This window comes from Girardinichthys multiradiatus, chromosome 10 (assembly GCF_021462225.1).
Source record: "Girardinichthys multiradiatus isolate DD_20200921_A chromosome 10, DD_fGirMul_XY1, whole genome shotgun sequence".
Taxonomy (NCBI): domain Eukaryota; kingdom Metazoa; phylum Chordata; class Actinopteri; order Cyprinodontiformes; family Goodeidae; genus Girardinichthys; species Girardinichthys multiradiatus.
Window position 1 is genome coordinate 23,772,912 of NC_061803.1, and position 17,554 is coordinate 23,790,465.

At 38.2% G+C, this 17,554-nt stretch overlaps 1 protein-coding gene across 8 annotated transcripts in view; it reads right to left on the bottom strand.

The window, feature by feature from the left end:
- Positions 1 to 17,554, bottom strand: part of mrtfab (myocardin related transcription factor Ab) — a 59,630-nt gene that overhangs the window by 7,970 nt on the left and 34,106 nt on the right. For all 8 annotated transcript variants that reach the window (XR_007040102.1, XM_047378001.1, XM_047378003.1 and 5 more), the window contains 10 exons: positions 12,620 to 12,685; positions 5,586 to 5,641; positions 5,212 to 5,287; positions 4,477 to 4,638; positions 3,446 to 3,609; positions 3,234 to 3,365; positions 3,047 to 3,109; positions 1,294 to 1,478; positions 801 to 972; positions 215 to 616 (listed from right to left, as the gene is read on the bottom strand). Coding sequence is in view for 7 of the 8 variants with exons in the window: in XM_047378001.1 (XP_047233957.1) it covers positions 215 to 616; positions 801 to 972; positions 1,294 to 1,478; positions 3,047 to 3,109; positions 3,234 to 3,365; positions 3,446 to 3,609; positions 4,477 to 4,638; positions 5,212 to 5,287; positions 5,586 to 5,641; positions 12,620 to 12,685 (1,478 nt within the window). In the remaining variant the exon portion in view is untranslated. The remainder of the gene's footprint in view (positions 1 to 214; positions 617 to 800; positions 973 to 1,293; positions 1,479 to 3,046; positions 3,110 to 3,233; positions 3,366 to 3,445; positions 3,610 to 4,476; positions 4,639 to 5,211; positions 5,288 to 5,585; positions 5,642 to 12,619; positions 12,686 to 17,554) is intronic.

Below are 17,554 nucleotides of genomic sequence, written 5' to 3' on the forward strand. Positions count from 1 at the left end.
GAAACCCCTAGATTAAGTTCAATTCAACCAATTGCTTCAAGAAGTCGCCTAATTAGCAGAGTAGATAGTACTCGGTGAATGCCTGTTAAATTCATTTCACAAATAAGCACTAAATTGTGTTGGTCTATCACATAAAATCCGGATAAATTATAAATAAATAAAAACAGTTGAAGGCGTACAAATTATGTACATGCTCTATAAATGCAAGTCTCACCATTTCTCCAAACATGTCCCCATTACAGCTTGCCTCATCTGGACTCAACCCGGCCAATGACCGCTCGGAGGGCGTGGGCGACACCGGAGGGCTGGAGCTGGTGCTGCCAAACCGCATGATCCGCCCTGGGACTGCCTGAGCCAGCGAGGACAAAGCCAGCTTAAAGCAGCCCCCTTCTGCTGGGTGGTGGTCAGAAGGAGAGGTTGTGTTTGAAGCCGATGTGGTGGTGGTGTTAGCCACTGAGGTGGAGGCCTGCTGCACTGACTGCGATATAGCGTTCTTAAAAAGTGCTGTGGCGTTGTCGTTTTGTTCTTGGTAATTGCGGAGCCTCTCAATGAGATCATTCTTTGTTCCAGAGACAGTCAAGCCACGTAATTTCAGTTCTTGTTTCAACTCAGCAACCTGGAGGAGGAGAACCAAGAAGGAATCGTATAACAGAAAGCCATTACTCTGAATGAGGTTCAGTTCAGCTGAATGTGTGATAAGACTTGTAGGAACATCATCTAGAAGTTGACAAGCTAAGTGACATTTTTACATCACACCAAGATAAATAAGCTTCACTATGTTGTAAAATTGATGAATTTACTTTGAATTCGTCCAGGTTGGCTGGAAGAGTGGCCGGTTTGGTTCCAGCCGCTGCAGCCTGGCTCTGACGGGCTGTTGGGTTCTGAGACAGGGGCGCTGCGGTGGTCGTGGTGAGAGATGTGCGGGATGGGGAGGGGCTTGAGCTGGTGGTGGGAGCCTGATCAGCTTGTGGCCTGTGTTGAAAAAGAAAACAGCACATAGTTTAATCTAAAACAGATTTTAAAACAAGTTCAAAGCTAGAAATCCCATTTCATGACAGAACCTTCAGCCTCTCATTGCACCATCTCTAATACAAGCAGCAAATGTCTACTGACATGTAACAGTGAGAGATCCTTTTTAACTCCTACTTCTGCTTTTAATGACACACTCTATGAACTCGCTCTGAAATGAGCTAACCACAGCATAGATGATCTGGAGGGGACTCCCATTAGTCATGTAAACCAACACAAATACAGAAACACACTAACAGACACAAAGCTATGCTTAACAATTACTTGGGAGGGGCAGGCAGAATGGTGTGGTAGTTGTAGTGCTGCTGTTGCTGACTGAGAATCTGCAGCTGCAAGAAGAGCTGCTGCTGGTGGAGCAGCTTCGCATAAGACGAATCCATCTCAGGGGGCCGCTCCTTATCTGCCTTCTGGTCTGGAGGGATGTACTGGTGGTACTTCAGCTTCTTCACCTGTAAGCACAGGAGGAAAATGGACAACTTACACAATGATAAGATATCTTTAAAGGTTGGATATTTTTCTTTCGGGCTCAATTCACAGGGTTGTGCGGAAGTATCCATACCCCTTAAAAACTCTTCTACAATTTGCCTCATTACAACAAACTTTGTTTTATTGGGATTTTTTGTGATAGACCTACACAAAGTCAAAGAAAAGTGATACATGGCTTTTAACACTTTTACCAAAATTAATTGAGGTGTTTTTTATGTATTTGTATTCAGGCCCATTACTCTGATACACCTAAAAAAACATTGCCTTCAGAAGTACCCAAATTAATAAGCAGAGTCCACTTGTGTGTAATTTATTGTCGATATACAGCTAACCTGTTGATAGGACGACTCTTAGTTGTGTACTTAACAAATATGGCCTTTATGGAAAGGAGCTGAAAAAATGGCCACCAGCCATGTAGTGGACACAGAATGAGAATCAGATGAGAACTTTTTCCATGCCTGGTGTCTGCATCATGCTGTTGAGATGCTTTTCTCCAGCAGGGACAGAGAGACAGCAGAGAGTTCAGACTGGTTTAGGTCAAAACACATTCGGGAGTTAGAATGGCCCAAAATCCAGACCTAAATCCAATTGAGAAAATACAGAGAGAAACCTGAAGACTGCTGTTCAAAGATGCTCTCCATTAATTCTGACTGAACTTGAGTTATTTTGAAAATGAAAATGGCTGATCTGAGGTCTGATCTTCTGATTTCAATTTTGACTGATTCTAAATTTTCATTAAAAATTATAGAAAACATAAAAAAATGTGCTCCAGCATCTTGGATTTGGGTGGTAGTTTAGATTTCTACAGAAACAGAATGAATAACGATTAAATTAAATAAAAAATATCGGTCCTTAGTTTGGATGCATTTAATGTATTGAAAAAAAAAAATTTGATTTTTCAGTATTGAGACTGGCGCATCTCTAATTGCGTCAGACATGCATCTATAACTGCAGCAAAACACAATTTTTAAAAATGCACACTCACACAATATATTATTTCCACTTCCCAATTATGCACTACTTTGTGTTGGTCTATCACATAAAACCTCAACAAAATGTGTTGAAGTTATTGGCTGTAACGGTACTAAGAACACTGAGATTTGGTCATTTCTCTTAAAGCAAACATGTCAAACTGTGTGTCACAGTGTTGAGTTTATTCTGGTTGAGCCAAAAATGGTATTCGTTCCGCTTTTAATATAGATTTCTCCGAATAAGAATGTTTAAGGTCATACTAAAAGGCTCAAGCTTACTGAAAACCCCTTTTCTTTCATTTTAAAGGAACAGACACCGAAAATATAAGGAGTCCTTCCTATTTCAGTATTTCTCACCGTTTTCAGGAACAATCTGAAAAAAAAACTTCATAAATTAGGCAAACAATCTTTTAGCACAGAATATGGCACAGAAAAACCATCAAAAGAAATAACCTGAGAACTGGCCACTTTCTAAAATGTATGCTTGTTTTCTGTATTTCCATCAGATTCATATATACTGAGTTGCTGTGTGTTAAAATGAGGAAAAAAACATGGCTGACCTTGGGTTTGTTGTCCTTTGGTTTCTTAGGTCTCTGTGGGGGACGGTCTGAACATGTCTTAGCCTGGGACAGCAGGCAGAAACGGGAGTGGGAAGAGAAAGTTAGCGAATTAGGAGATGAGGAAGAGTGAATCAGTTACAGCTGCTCCAAAATACAGATTATGTCAAAAATGATTAAATCTGCATACCTTGAGGTGTCCAGAACAAGGGCGGGAGGTCAGCGCCAACCCATTTGTTATTTTTGGCAGTGGAGAGGAGTCAGACAAACTGACCAGAGGGGGAGGAGGCAGAGGAGGGGGTGGAGGGGGCTGTGTGAGAAACTGTGAAGATATGGTTCTGGTCAACAGTGGGATCTTTCTTTTGATTCGCAGGATTTGACTGAGAGAACAAGCTTTAATACCTGTGTGGGGGAGATGTCTCCGTTCTGGGAGACCACGTTGGATGGAGACAGCTGAGTAACGGCACTCAGGGGAGAGTCGTGATTGGTTAGCTGGTCAGGTGACAGAGCATCACTGCTGTCTTCATCTAAAGATGAGCTCTCCCCTCCAGCTCCCTTCGGGGAATCTGCGACACAACAGTTTTTGATTTTATCTTGCAGACTCAATGAGACTCAATGAGTTCTTTAAGTCGTCAGCTAGAAAAGTCGAACAAAACAACAGCTAAACGTTTGTCTTCCTCAAATAAAGTTGTTCTTATGTAGCAATAAGTAAATTTAGAGAAGTTGTACAACATGTTGTGCTCTATGCCTCGTTTTACACAAAATGACTGTTGTAATGTCTCTACAAGAGATAAGCGGTTTGTTTTAACACTTAAGCAAGATGATGAATCCTACAGGCAATCGACTTGTCGGAGTGGCTGTGAGAGATTCCCTAGATATTTATATTGTTTCTGTGATGTGAAATCTGGCTGAGTGAGGACAGTTTGTGGTCCAATAGCACAGGAAATCATTGGTACACTGGCAACATCTGCAGCCATCATATGGGCTAATAATTTATGATATGGTGTGATTTTCAGCTCCCCTAAGTCAATACTTGCCACCACCATGTTTAACTGTAGGGTTGGTGTGGACTCTTGTTTTCTAACTAATAAGGTGACGTCTGAAGGCAATTGGATGTATTGGGTTTTATTCCGGGGCGTTATAATAAAGGGGATTACATGCCAAATGTTTAAGGACTTTTTTTATGAAAAATTTTGAAAATGTTTTAACATTTTCTTTTCACTTAACAATTAGGCCCAACTTTTTGTTGGTTTAGTACATACAATCCCAATAAGATACACCAAGGTTTGTAGTTGTAAGATAACAAAATGTGGAAAAAGGTTAAAGGCTATTCATTTGTGTATTCCACAAGCATGCAGCGACTTTAACTTAACCTCTATGACTAACACACATCTGTGCAAAGAAGACTATTTTTTGTGTGCATAGGTAGTTACCCAGCACTGAAGACTGCAGAGGGCAGCTGACAGACAGGATGTTCTTGTGGACCAGTTCAATGGGACCCGGCCTGTGTGAGATCTTGTCATTGAGGTCGTCGGCCAGCCGTGCTCGCTTCAGCTTCAGCTGCTTGGCCTGTAGGGACGGCTCTGCCGACGTCTCTGTGGAGGGTGCAGAAGAACGCATCAGCTGAGATATTTTGTTCTATTGCATGACCAAGATACACCCAGGTAAGTGAGTTTGTGCTTGCATAAAAGGAAATAAAGAGTTCTTTTAAATTCTTGCCGAGGATTTGTTCAAGACATTGCCAAAGGAAGTTTGCTTTCTGAAGATTACAGATATTGAGCTATGGGTCTGTGCCACTTCCTTTATTTGATTTCAAACTCCGTTTAAAACCAAAAGAACAAAATAAGCAGATGGTTTGAACTGATAAAGAAATAGGCACCATTCTACTCCATAAACATTATTAGCAGAATTAGACCAAATGTTTTAAATTCTGCATATACATATATAAGGAGGATGGAAAAGGACTGATGCAAGACTAACTTTAGACAAATTGAATCTCAACTTTTTAGGAATTAATACATAATTACTGCTCAAGTCAGTTTATGCAGGAATATCAGGCAGCGTTTTTAGAGCAGTGTATTGCAAAGAGCTGGTTGCTTTCCTTAACAGTTTGCTTCATTTTATGAGGTTTTCTTGACTGGTCTCAACATTTTTACTTATAGGCTCACCCTCTAGAATGTGCATCCTGACCAGCTCAGAGCGCTCCGGACGACTCCGGATCTTCCTCTTCAGGTAGTCCTCGGTCTGCGGGCAAATGGCAGGTTTAAAAGGAAAGCAAGACAAGAAATGTACAAGATACCAACACAAACAAATGTAACTCCAGAGAAGAAAACATATTCTTGAACATTTTTGCATGAACCTTTACAAACCAGAAATTGTCACAACTCTAATTTAGCCTCCCTAGTAAATGCCCACTGATAATGCCACTAATATCCAGACAGCAACAACTGTAATCAATCACATATTCTGCCAAAACAAATCATTTTCTGCATAAAGAAAGTGCCTCACTAAAGGAAAGAAACTCTCTACACTTAAAGCTCACCCTCGCTCGCTCTAGACTCCTCCGCTGTTCGTGAAAGGCTGCAGGGCTCTTCAGGGCTGCATGGAGAGGTAGAGGAAAAAAACCAAAAACAAACATTAAAAAAGCACAGAAGAAGGCACTTGGACTGCGATGACTAGCAGCTCTCGGTTCAGCAGGCGACAATGAATTAAGAAACAGGGCTACGGTTGTAGAGCGACTCAAAGCAGAAGTAGATGATGAGAAGGTCAGCGCTATTCAAACCGCATACTCTTATGACATTTCAGCAAGCTGAAACCTAGAAGATGTCACTGATGGCATGTTAGGTAGGAAGAGTATCCCCACAGCATGAAGCTGCCATGAACACCATTTTATACTTTTAATCAGTAAATTACTAAAATGTTTTAAATAATGAAATAAATGATGATTGACATTAACATCTAAAATATAAACAAATGTAAACTGGTTTAGCCTAGAGATGCATCGATCCGATTTCAATATCTGTATATCTGAAGAAAATTCTAGATTGGGTGTTGGTGACAATAGGCCTGATCCCTAGGGGTAGATGTAATTAGTCTATTTCTAAGCTGTGCGCTGTGAGAGGCGTCATGCACTAGCAAAACGTCGCACAGAGGCTCACATTGTTTTCAAAATGGAGTCAGCAAAAGGATCAATCATGTAGAACTTTTTCACACTACCTCAGCCAACACATTTGACGGCTACTTGCAAAAGCCTACATCGCAACCAACTTGCCAGCAACTCTCAGTTGTTGGGCATCATCTGAAGCCACTCTATGAAATACTGCACTGAAAATATTTGTCAGTTAACTATTGTTTTATGAAGTTGCTTTTATAATGGATGTTTAATTTCTATTTGCACAACTGCACCTTGGAAAGAGTGGACTGTTTGACCATCTGCCAACCAAGCTAGGGAAGCTACTGTTGTTTCAACTCAATTTCAACTTCTTATTTATGTTTGACCAAGGTAGCCCTGGTATTGTTTCTCAGTTTCAATTCCTTTATTATTTATTTTCGCATTGGGCATTATACTCCTGATTGCACTAACTAAACAAGGGAAGGTTTGGTTGTAATTTTTACATGTTCAACCAAGCTTGTGATGCTATTGGCTTATTCAAGATTGTGTACTGATGCACAGTTATCAAAGTGTAATTCAGTACATTTATGTGTCATTATTTCTTTAAAAATATAGAAAATAAATCAAGTTTAAGTCAAGTCGGATGTTGCGCTATACAAAAGAACGATCGCAGTCTTTTCCACACAATGAGACATAGTTAGGTAAATCATCTTCTTTTTATTATTATTACTATACTATAACTATTACAATATTGGTATCGGATTAGTACAGGCCAATACTAAACCTCAAATATCTGTATCGGTATCGGAAGTGAAAAAAGTGGATGGTTGCATCCCTAGTTTAGCCTAACATGCTCAGCATTTAGTGTGTGGCTCTAAAACAGGGAATTACTCCTGCAGAAGTCTTAGTTAGGCACTGCATTTACATCGAACAAAGTAGCAGAAGGTTTGAATTCAGATCCAAACTCTTGGTCATTCTCAAACCATACTTCAACATCAGGGCTTGGAGAAGGAAAAACATAGCAACCAAGAAAGACACTTTGCTTATAGAAGGATATTGGGAGGTCAGTGGCAGTTATGATGATGCAATTTCGCAAAGATGTGATTGGGAGACACCACATGGCTTGATGCGGGGTCCGAAAACACTGACAGACTGGCTGTAATATAACCAAAGGGTCAGGAGGTCAAAATGCCACAAAGTCAAGATATCGTTACTCAAACACTGACTGGGTCTTTCAATGTGCTAAGCAAATGAATTTGTTCTTGCACTGACATAATGCAGTGTTGCTTTTCATTGTGAATAAATAATAGGTAGTGATCTTGTTTTGCAACTTAGGCCCCTTTTTATTTTTTAAACAAATGAAAAGCACAGTAATTAATGAAGGAAAGTGTTATCATAGACATCCCATCTTTTTGAAATTAGAAAAAAAATATCTGGTGACCTGATTGGAGGCCGACCAGCCTTGATTGGTGATCGATGAGTTGGAAAAACTAAATAATTAAAAATCTTTTTCATGGCCATTTTATATGTAATTAAAACATTAATGTAATAAGAAAGTTTTTAAGCCAATTATAAAGTGAATATTTGTTATTTTTCAGCTCTCTCTCCTCAACTATGATTGTTAGACCAAATTTAAGTATCATCTGTTGTACAAAAACCTATATAGATTGTTCTTCATTGCCTTAGATTCATCAATCAATAATTTAATGTACTGATTAACATTATTGAAATAATAACTGTGAAGTGGTACTAAGATTACTCAGTGGAAAAAGCAAGAATCCAGGATGAGAACCGTGATCATGTGATCTACATGTTCTACATTTAATGCTATGGCTCTAACATAACTCATTACACCATTGGCAAGATGTTATGTTATTGGCTCAAAAATCTTAGTTTTGAAGGCTGCAATTTATTAAATTCCTGTTTTTTTAATTGGATTTAAAACAGCCATAATTACTGTTAGTGAAAGGTAGTGATTATTGGTCGCTATGCAGTGTTTAAAACTCAGTCAGAGGAAAGGCAAAAGCTGTTAGAAGCTCTAAAAGACTAGAGGCATGTCAGTGTCCATTCAGGGTGCTAAAAAGGGACATAGATATCAGGAGATAACCGGAAGGCTCACTGTATTACAGCAAAGTTACTATATTTTATTAAATTTAGTGTCTACTTCAATCTGCTATGGGAAATGCAGGATTTGAAAATGTTTTTTTAGAAATCTACCAGTCAATGTATGGAGCTACTTGCTCAATATGGAATTTATGAAATTAAATTAGTAATGCCAACTACATAATCAGATAGTCTATTGTTGGATTAAATATGAAATCCTGTGGAGCTGTGTACCACAGACAATCATTCATGATAAATGACAGAAAGGCTCCTGTATAGTTGAGATAAATGAAGAAATGTTTTGACAATTTAACACATTTGAAACTAAATCAAAGTTTTTTTCCTCTCAAATATTATGTTGGAAATATTATAGCATTTATTTAGACAGTTCATTTTTTTATATTCCTGAGAATACAAATACCATATTTACAACATTTTTTATTTTTTTAATTCTTAAAGAGAAATCTGAATCGAGTGAAATGTGGATCATCAGGTCAGAACTTTACAGAATTTAAGATGGAAATCTGGCCACCAAATCCTTGATTGGTGCATCTAAGTTTGTAAAAAAAACAAACAGAATCAGATAAGACATACAAAAACCAATAGAAACTCAGGTTTACTCAAAATAAGAAACTAAAAGCCTTGCCAGTTTAGGACAACTTGATTAAATAACTAAAAATGAAAATAAGAAGTAAAACCTTTTGGCACAAGAGGGGACCATGAAGTAGTTGGAGCTTTGACTTTGTTTAAATGTTCTCTATCTTTACACTGAACCAACAAGCACCATAGAATATTTGGAGCATCTTAAGATCTTAGAGATAGTGAGTTGGTACATCATGAAACATCAGACACAGCTAGTGGTTTTAATTTTCTGCCAGTAATTTAGTTTTAAGCTTCACAATGACTTTTATTCTGGGTCAAGAGTATCTAGAGCCTTCAGACAGGGACGGAGAATGGAAAGTTACTCATTCACACCACCCTCGGTTGTTAAAACCAAGGGTGAAAACTTGTTTGATGCTGCAGTTCCCACCATGAACTACTACCATAACTATGCAACAATGCTGAAATCATGTTGTTTTTAGTTTAAAACAGCTGTTAGACAAACAAATTTGATGCTTTAATAATTGAAATCTATCAAGCAACACGTTATAGTTATGTGACCTTGTTTTCTTTAATTCCTTTTTTTTTTTATCAATAAACATGGATATGATTACATGTGATACATTTTTCATCTGAAATGTGGTGGGATTTTTACCTCTCAATAGATAACGAAAAAGCAGAATTTATCACTACATACAAAACACTTCTCTAGATAGTGAGCCAGAGGTGAAAATGGTTACAACTACAGCAACTGCTTATGAAAATATTGTTACTGTAAAGCAAGAGCTTCATTACGAGATAATGTTAAAGCTTCCACCGGGAAACAAAGTATTTCTATAAATGTATGTATTGGTCATAATGTTACAACCTGTTGGTCCTTGTTAGTCTGTATTTATCACTTTATTACAATTTGTTAAAGAATGTAAGGAAATAAATTTTATTTACAGTATTCCTATCATATAGCTTTTTTATGTAGTCAACTGAGTCTTTCTATGCATAATATTATGATCACCGACAAGTACTGTGAACAAGACTCATTCATCATGGCACCAGGTGGGATAGATTAGACAGCGTAAGGATTTGAATGAGGTTGTAACGAATAGATGAGCATCTCCAGGACTGCAGCTCTTGTGGAATATCCCTGGTCAGCAATGGTCAGTATCTTTCCTACATGGTCAAAGGAGGGAAACACTGGGAACACCAGGGAGACCTTCATGGGTTGCCAAGACTTATTAATGCTTGCAGGGAGCAAAGGCTGGCCTGAGCGGATCGATCCAACAGACGAGCTATTGCTGAAATTGCTGAAAACATTATTGGTGATTCTGATAGAAAAGTTTACCTGTACATTTTTTCCTTCCTTTTCCTATTGTGGTGTAGAGAATGTGTATAAAACTACACCTTGCTTAGATAAAACAACCTGTCAAAAAAATTAAAGTTTACCCTCATTACAGAACTGGGAAAGAAGAGGAAAACCAATAAAGCAGCACTGTGGTGCTTAAAGTGAGGGTCAGGACCCAAATGGTTTTATGGTCCTCTTCAAAAATATAAGAAAATAGCAACAATGGTTATTTACAAAGTATATTTATGATATAAATGCAACAAGAAATAAAACAATACAACTTTTAAGTCAATTAAAAACTATTCGTAAGTAGTAGATACTGTTTCACCATACCGGTTTAACTGAGTTACTAACAAGGCTTATCTATTCAACCCATAATCAGGGGAACAAGTTTTTTCTGCAGATTTTAGAACTCAAGACATGCTGTACATAAATAAATAAAAACACAACCTGAAAAATGTACTCAAAAAGGCTGCATGGCCTGGTTTGGATGTGATGGTGTACAGGACACAATCACAGAATGTTGTGGACAATCTTGGTTCAGTTTTGTGGACTTGGATCAATAAAGCTGTGATGATATGCAGGCAGAGAGATGTTAAACCAGGGTTGGGCGATTACTTCCCCCAAAACAGCAGTGACTGTTGTCGAGAGCCACACTATTGGCTGAACCCAATTTTCCAAGTTTATACTAAATAATAAATTGTAAATATATATCTTATTTTAGAATCAGTAAGCACTACTACTGAACAAGAGATTGTGACCCACTAATACTAGCAACTGGAACTTTACATTTACTTGACATAAATAATTGTTCTCTGAAAACAATTGCAAAGAATGAGAAAGATCTCGTGTCTTTCTGGATGTTTCGTCTGTTCACTTCAATTCAAGGTGTAGTTCTTCAGGACAAATCTGACTCTTTCCCATAAACTCAGCACACCACTTTACTTATGTAAATAAATCTTTAGGTCCATAATCTGAGCTAAAATTTCATAAGCTAATGTGCATATATGTTTACTGTAGCAGAATCTGCTGACAATGACGTCCGGCTGGAAGATTGTACGAGGGTTTTCACACATGAAACGAAAGACCATGCCTTCAAAATAAGTTTAAAAAATTGGCAATCAGCAAATTTGGATGAGAATGCAGATTATTGAAAACTTTTATGCAGGCTAGTTGAGGACATCTACATGGCTGCATGATGAATGTGGGCACTGAAATGCTTGGATCTGTGCTAAACTGATGACCACTGTTGGGTCAGACTATATAGAGGTGTCTGTAACTCAAAATGAGTAGCAGTTATCTGAAGATCAGTACGGTGACTGCTTCAGGTTTCCCAACAATAAGTATTCTTCAGAACAAAATCCAAAGCAAACAAATAAAGTCAAATGCTGATATAAATATCAGGATTGCTGCCTTGGATTAAAAGTGAGCCACTGCTGTTTTACTCTGACCTCATCAGGGCTAAAAAGCCTTGTAATCGTTTTGTACTAAAATATGACCAAACAGGTATTTAATAGAGACAAAAATAAAAAAAGCTTTCTTTAGTTTAAGCCTGCATTAAACAGCTGTGTTTCACTTTGTATGGTCAAGCTAAATAAAGGCACTGATATACAGTATGTGTCTAAAATTTAAATATTAACTTCTCAGTACTTCTCTCTTTACGGAGATCACATACAGCAGTGGCGATTAACACATACTTGGTGAATGCTGCCTTTGACTTTAAAGCGCTTGACTAAATAAAAACAAACGGTGTTTCTATGTTGAAACTAACAGGAAAAATAAAAAAAATCCTGAACCATCTGCCTCTTGTGATGTGTGTAACTCATGAAACAGGAAGTGACTGGAGAAGAAGAGGAAGCTGCCCTATTTGATAACACAAACTGGTGCAAAAAGGCACGGCTAACATCATAATATGCAGAATGCATTGAAAACATAGATAAGGGCAAACATTTTAGAAGAGAACGAAAGGGAGAACATTCTAAGAGCATTCATAAAACTGTACCCAACTAGGCAGGTTTCCGTTCACTAATGTCATCAAATTTTGGGAGTCTTAAATACGGGAGTATGTAGCAGACAAAGGTCCAAAAAAATGAGCAAATTAAACTATAATGTACCGACAAACTCAACATCATTAGTATGTAGTAGGGCCAGGAGTGCAGTCTAATACAGGAAATAGAAAAGGTTAGTCCTATGACCTTAGTTTAGATACAAAGAGACACGGCTGAAGTTGCATCAGAAGTTAATAAAAATAATATTATCCAGAAATGTACAAAAAATTATCTTTGGGTAATACTGAGTAGGTATAGAAATCAAACTGTATCAAAAGCCTAAAAGTACGTGTGAAAATAAAAACCGTAGTGATGGTACAAATATTCAAAGACAAAAGAAATGCAGTTTAGATATTCAAAGCATTGAGACTTACGCGGCATGATCCCTTGACTGACCAGCTCCTCTCGTGTGCGTCTCTGCTGAAGTTTGAGCTGGAGGACTGCATGGACAGAGATGGTGAAGAGAGAAAGAAGAGAAGAAGAAAGTCAGTCACAGTCGGTGAACGTAGAAAACTGCAGAGTTGGAGCTCTGAGCGTTGTCAGTAATCCCTCCGTCACATTTACACAAATTAAAGCACATATATGTGGTCGAACTGAGATGAGGACCTGCACTCTCTGCTAGCCAGTTCATTCTCCCAGTTCCCCCTTCTTCATTTTTTTTAAAGTCAAACAGAAGGCGGGCAAAGTGGGTGTAGACACACTACTATGCACGTCCTGTTTCAGTTTTTTTTCTCTGCATCAAGAAATTATATTTGTGTGTGAAAAAAACCCGAGACTCCTTCATCGGGGTCGCAAAGAAACAAAAATTAACTGCAGCTTAAAGGTTAAAAGAAGATCAAGGTAGGACAAAAAATGTTATAACAGGGTGGACGGTAATATCACCAGTTTTGAATAACAGCATGTGGGCTGATTGGAACGTCATTTCAAAACAGGAAGAACTTTTCACATAACTCAACAGCTAAGAGAAAAAGGGCTTTGGATAATACATTGCTTGGCAAAAGGAGCTGGACCTTGTTTAACCTTTATTTGAACAGCATCAAGACCATGGATGACTTAAAACTGTTAGGAACAACAACAAACAATTTTTTTATGAACTGTACCTGATCATGTATATAAACTGTATTAGATCCTTCACTGCAATACACAACAGAAAAGTGATCCTGAAGTAATTCTGACAGAAATGAGGCGAGAAGCTGCAGAACAGTCACTGCAGACACTTGTTTGAGTTGAGCAGTAACATGACGTTTTTTAGTAACAAATAATGCACTACTTCTGTTTCCTGGCGAGATCCTATCTATCTTTTAAGATGGAGTAATTGCATTAAGTTCTAAACCATTCAAGTTTTAGTTCACCGTTCAGAAAATTATAGGTAGGGGTAGAGATGATATTAAAACTGCAAAATGTTGTTCATCCAAGTGACCTCTAATGTGTCAGACAATCTAGTCGCTGTCAGTATGACCTTGTCTGGTCTACGCTCCTATTATTAGCCCTAGATGTGAAGGTGAGTGTGTCAAGCTTGACACGCTGTTGGATCTACTTTTAAGACTCTAATTTTAGGGTAAAATTGAAGTTGCTCTTTAATTGCACCGCTGCGTTAACTAATACAAGTAAAAATGCAATCAAACTCACCATTACAGATTATTTTGTCCTTTCATTTCAGCCCCACATTAGCCCATAAAGTTCATAGCAGTTACAGGTCTATGACTACCTGGATGAGGGGCGTAATATTAGTGGGTTGACTTCAACGGCCTCCATTCCATGTTGGCACCTTTCAGTTGATTGTGAGGCATACGAAACGTGAGGATCACAGAATGAAGGTATGATCCAAAAGAGCAGCTGCTTAAGCACAGAAAAGGTGGCGGCATTTTGAGTTGAAAAGAGAAACTTTGACAGGGGACACCAAGATATGATTTGCAAGCAGTATAATAATACAACTCCTAACCTTCTGTTGCTAATGGAACTAAACTGAAGTGTCTTCTGATTTTTCCATCGGTGCTATGGTGCTGTTTTACACTTTTTTGGATGTGACTGGACTGCATTTGTTCATTTCTAGCTCAAAATCTAAAATACTTACACTCATCAAATCTGACCTTTACAATTGCACACCAAAACATACAAATTTAGCATTTTCATTTAAAGATGCACTGCTCAGGCCTGACCTGCTGATTCCAACTTATTCCGATTCTTTTGAAGGACTTTATCACATAAGAGAAAAATTTGTGCATATTTTTTGGCAGATGTTGTAGTTTTTTATATAGCAGAAATTGCTTTATTTAAAAGTTAACCCCATTTATGCATCAAAAAGGACCATCAAAATGTATCTGATTTTCATTCAAATTCCACTGATGACCAGGTTGTTGGTAATCTGTTGACATAAAGAAAACTTCTCAGTTTTAAAGCATAGCATTCAATGAATACAAAATGTTATATTTCTTATCGCTGATCAAAGTCAATCATTGGAAAATTGGCTTATCACTTTTTGTTTGATTGGTGCATTTCCATTTTCAATGCTTTGTTGGCATTAAAGCCATCTTACAATTGGACAAGTAGAAACCCTGTAATATAGGAAGAGAGCAAACCTGAATTACTCTATATGGATTACCAATTGTTAGTTTCAGCAAAATAAAAAAAGGAAAAGCAAATATTTTTACCTCCTCCTGTTCCTGAACCTATCATCATGTATAATTTTGTCTTATAAACTGGAATTATTTTTACATCGCTAGGTAAAAGGGGCAATGTTGGTATAAGTTATACTCATCTGATCAAAATAAACAGCCATTGTTTTGTGTGTATCAGCTGTCCCTGCTGGAGGAACCTGTGTAGATGTCTGTGTGTGGGTGTGTCTGTGCAGAAGAGCACATTGCTGAAGATTCCCAAGCATTTGCACTCAGGCGTTATGTCTGCTACTTTAAGGACACCCTGCACCTGTCCCTTCCCACTTATAAGGCGACGTCATTGGCTAGCTAACCAGATAGCTGGTGCTATAACAACAGTAAAGAGCTAGACAACAACACTGAAAGCCTCATGAATTACTCTGAGTTCCTTGGCTTCTAAATGTCATTCCTAGGCTCTTACAATCATTGCTGGCTATCCCAGCGCCACTCTGTTAGTTTTACAAGTGTGTATGCAATGCATCCTGGGCCATTAGTCCCCTAAGCTCCTCTCTAAAGGCCAAAACATGTCGGTGATGTAAAAAGAGATCTAAACATGGACAGGGAAGTATGTTTCTCTTGAATAGAGGATTCACCAGACCTTGGTGACAAACCAATGGGTTGTGAAAACTTCCCTCACACACAAAGGCATATGGGAGCTCTGACACATCAGTGTATACTGATGGTGGCATGGTGGACAAGATGCCACGCTGCGTTGCACTTCCAGTGAAAAGGTTTATTCTGGGAAAGAGAATCCTACACTTTCCCTCTGGGCTTGTCTTACAACTCCATATCCCTCTACAGTCAACAACTTATTTATCCTCTCCAGCTCTTTGTTGTGTTCCTCTTTTTATCCCTCATAACTAATCGGGAGTGAACTTCAAGACAAAGCCATGTCTGTTTATTCCAGTGATACCTGCTTGAAGTGGCTGACAATGACAATGTGAAGCAATAGAAAAAGAACCGAAAAAAAAACAAAAAACGACCGTAAGTAATCGTAGCTCCTCAGTTATCAACAGTGAGAAGCCACAGTAGGGTTAAACAACTGTAAGTACAAATGGGAAAAAGGATCCAGTATGAACACCCAATTTTGCAGCACGGAGCATGAACATTAAAGACGGAACACGTGAAGACTGTAAAGTGTTTACCCTTAAATCTTAGTACAAACTCTACATGGGAGTCAAAAGTTCAAAAGCAAATTCTGGACAATAGTGTATTTGGCATGCAGTGGAGTACGGTACCCCTTGGACTTTTTCTCATCTTGTAAATATACAACTTGGAACTTCAACGTATTTTATTGAGACTTTATACGATAGACCACCACAAAGCAGTGCATAATTGTGGAAGGAAAATTATAAAAGGTTTTCAAATTGCTTACTAATGTGGTGTGTAGTTGTATTCAGGTGCCCCGATTCAACGGTTTTTAAAACCATCTTTCTATCAATTACATCTGCAAGTTTTTCTCTGTTAGTTTTGAACATCTAGAAACGGAAGGTTTTGCCCACTCTTCCTTACAAACTAGCTCAAGCTCTGTCAGATTGGACGGAAAGTGTCTGAAGGTTAAATTTCAAGTCTTGCCACACTGTCAATTAAATTTAAATTTCAACTTTGACTAGGCCATTTAAACACATGAATATACTGTATGTTAAACGTCTTTTGTAGCCTCTAACATGTTTTCTTCCAGGATTGCCCTGTATTTAGCTCTATCCATGTTCAACTCTGACCAGGTCCCCTGTTCCCATGAAGAAAAACATCCCCACACCATTATAGTACCCCCACCATGTTACATACTATAATCACCATATTTCACAGTGTGGAATGTGTGCTTTGAATTGTTGGATGATAGATAGACCTAGGATAAAGTTTTCTAATCATACCCTGCATTACCCATCTGCCTAACTTTACTCCTGACCTGTCTGCTGTGTTCTTTGGTCTTCAATAAAGTTCTCCAACAAACCTCTGAGGCCTTCACAGAACAGCTAGATTAAATTACACACAGATAAACTATATTTACCAGTTTGGTAAATTATTTAAAGCACTGGAGTTCATTTAGGAAAGTCAGAATAAAGGGGACTGAACACAAATGAGCACACCTTTTAGATTTACTTAGGGAAAAAAAAAATGTTAAAACCATATATTTTCCTTCCCTTTCACAGCTATGCCCTACTTTGTGTTGACAGCATTCCAATAAAGTTACACATTTAAGAAAAGTTAAAAAGCACGAATAATAATTGTAAGGTAATGTGATTTATGTTATAATTTTTCCTGCAGTAGTCTATAGCAGTGTTACAACAAACACACAAGACATCATGCCATAGTATTATAGGACAAAGCCTGAAAATAACCCTTGTCAGAGGAACTGCTTTTTATGCTTCATGAGTACATAAAATGAGACTAGGACTTGGACTTAACCAGATTTGAAGGCCATTTTTGTTAAATTAAGAAAAGGACAAAGAGGCAGGGTGATTTTATTGGGATTCTGGGGCACAGGCAATGCTTACTGCTATAGTCACCACAAGCTGCAGCACAGGAGCTCAGAGGGCCTGATTCACAGATGCAGGGGGAACAACTGTGGACCACAGTCTGCAGGCTTTGAGAAACAAGCAACAGGATGTAAGATTTTCTTTGCCCAGAGTCAATGAAAGTAAATGAAAACGC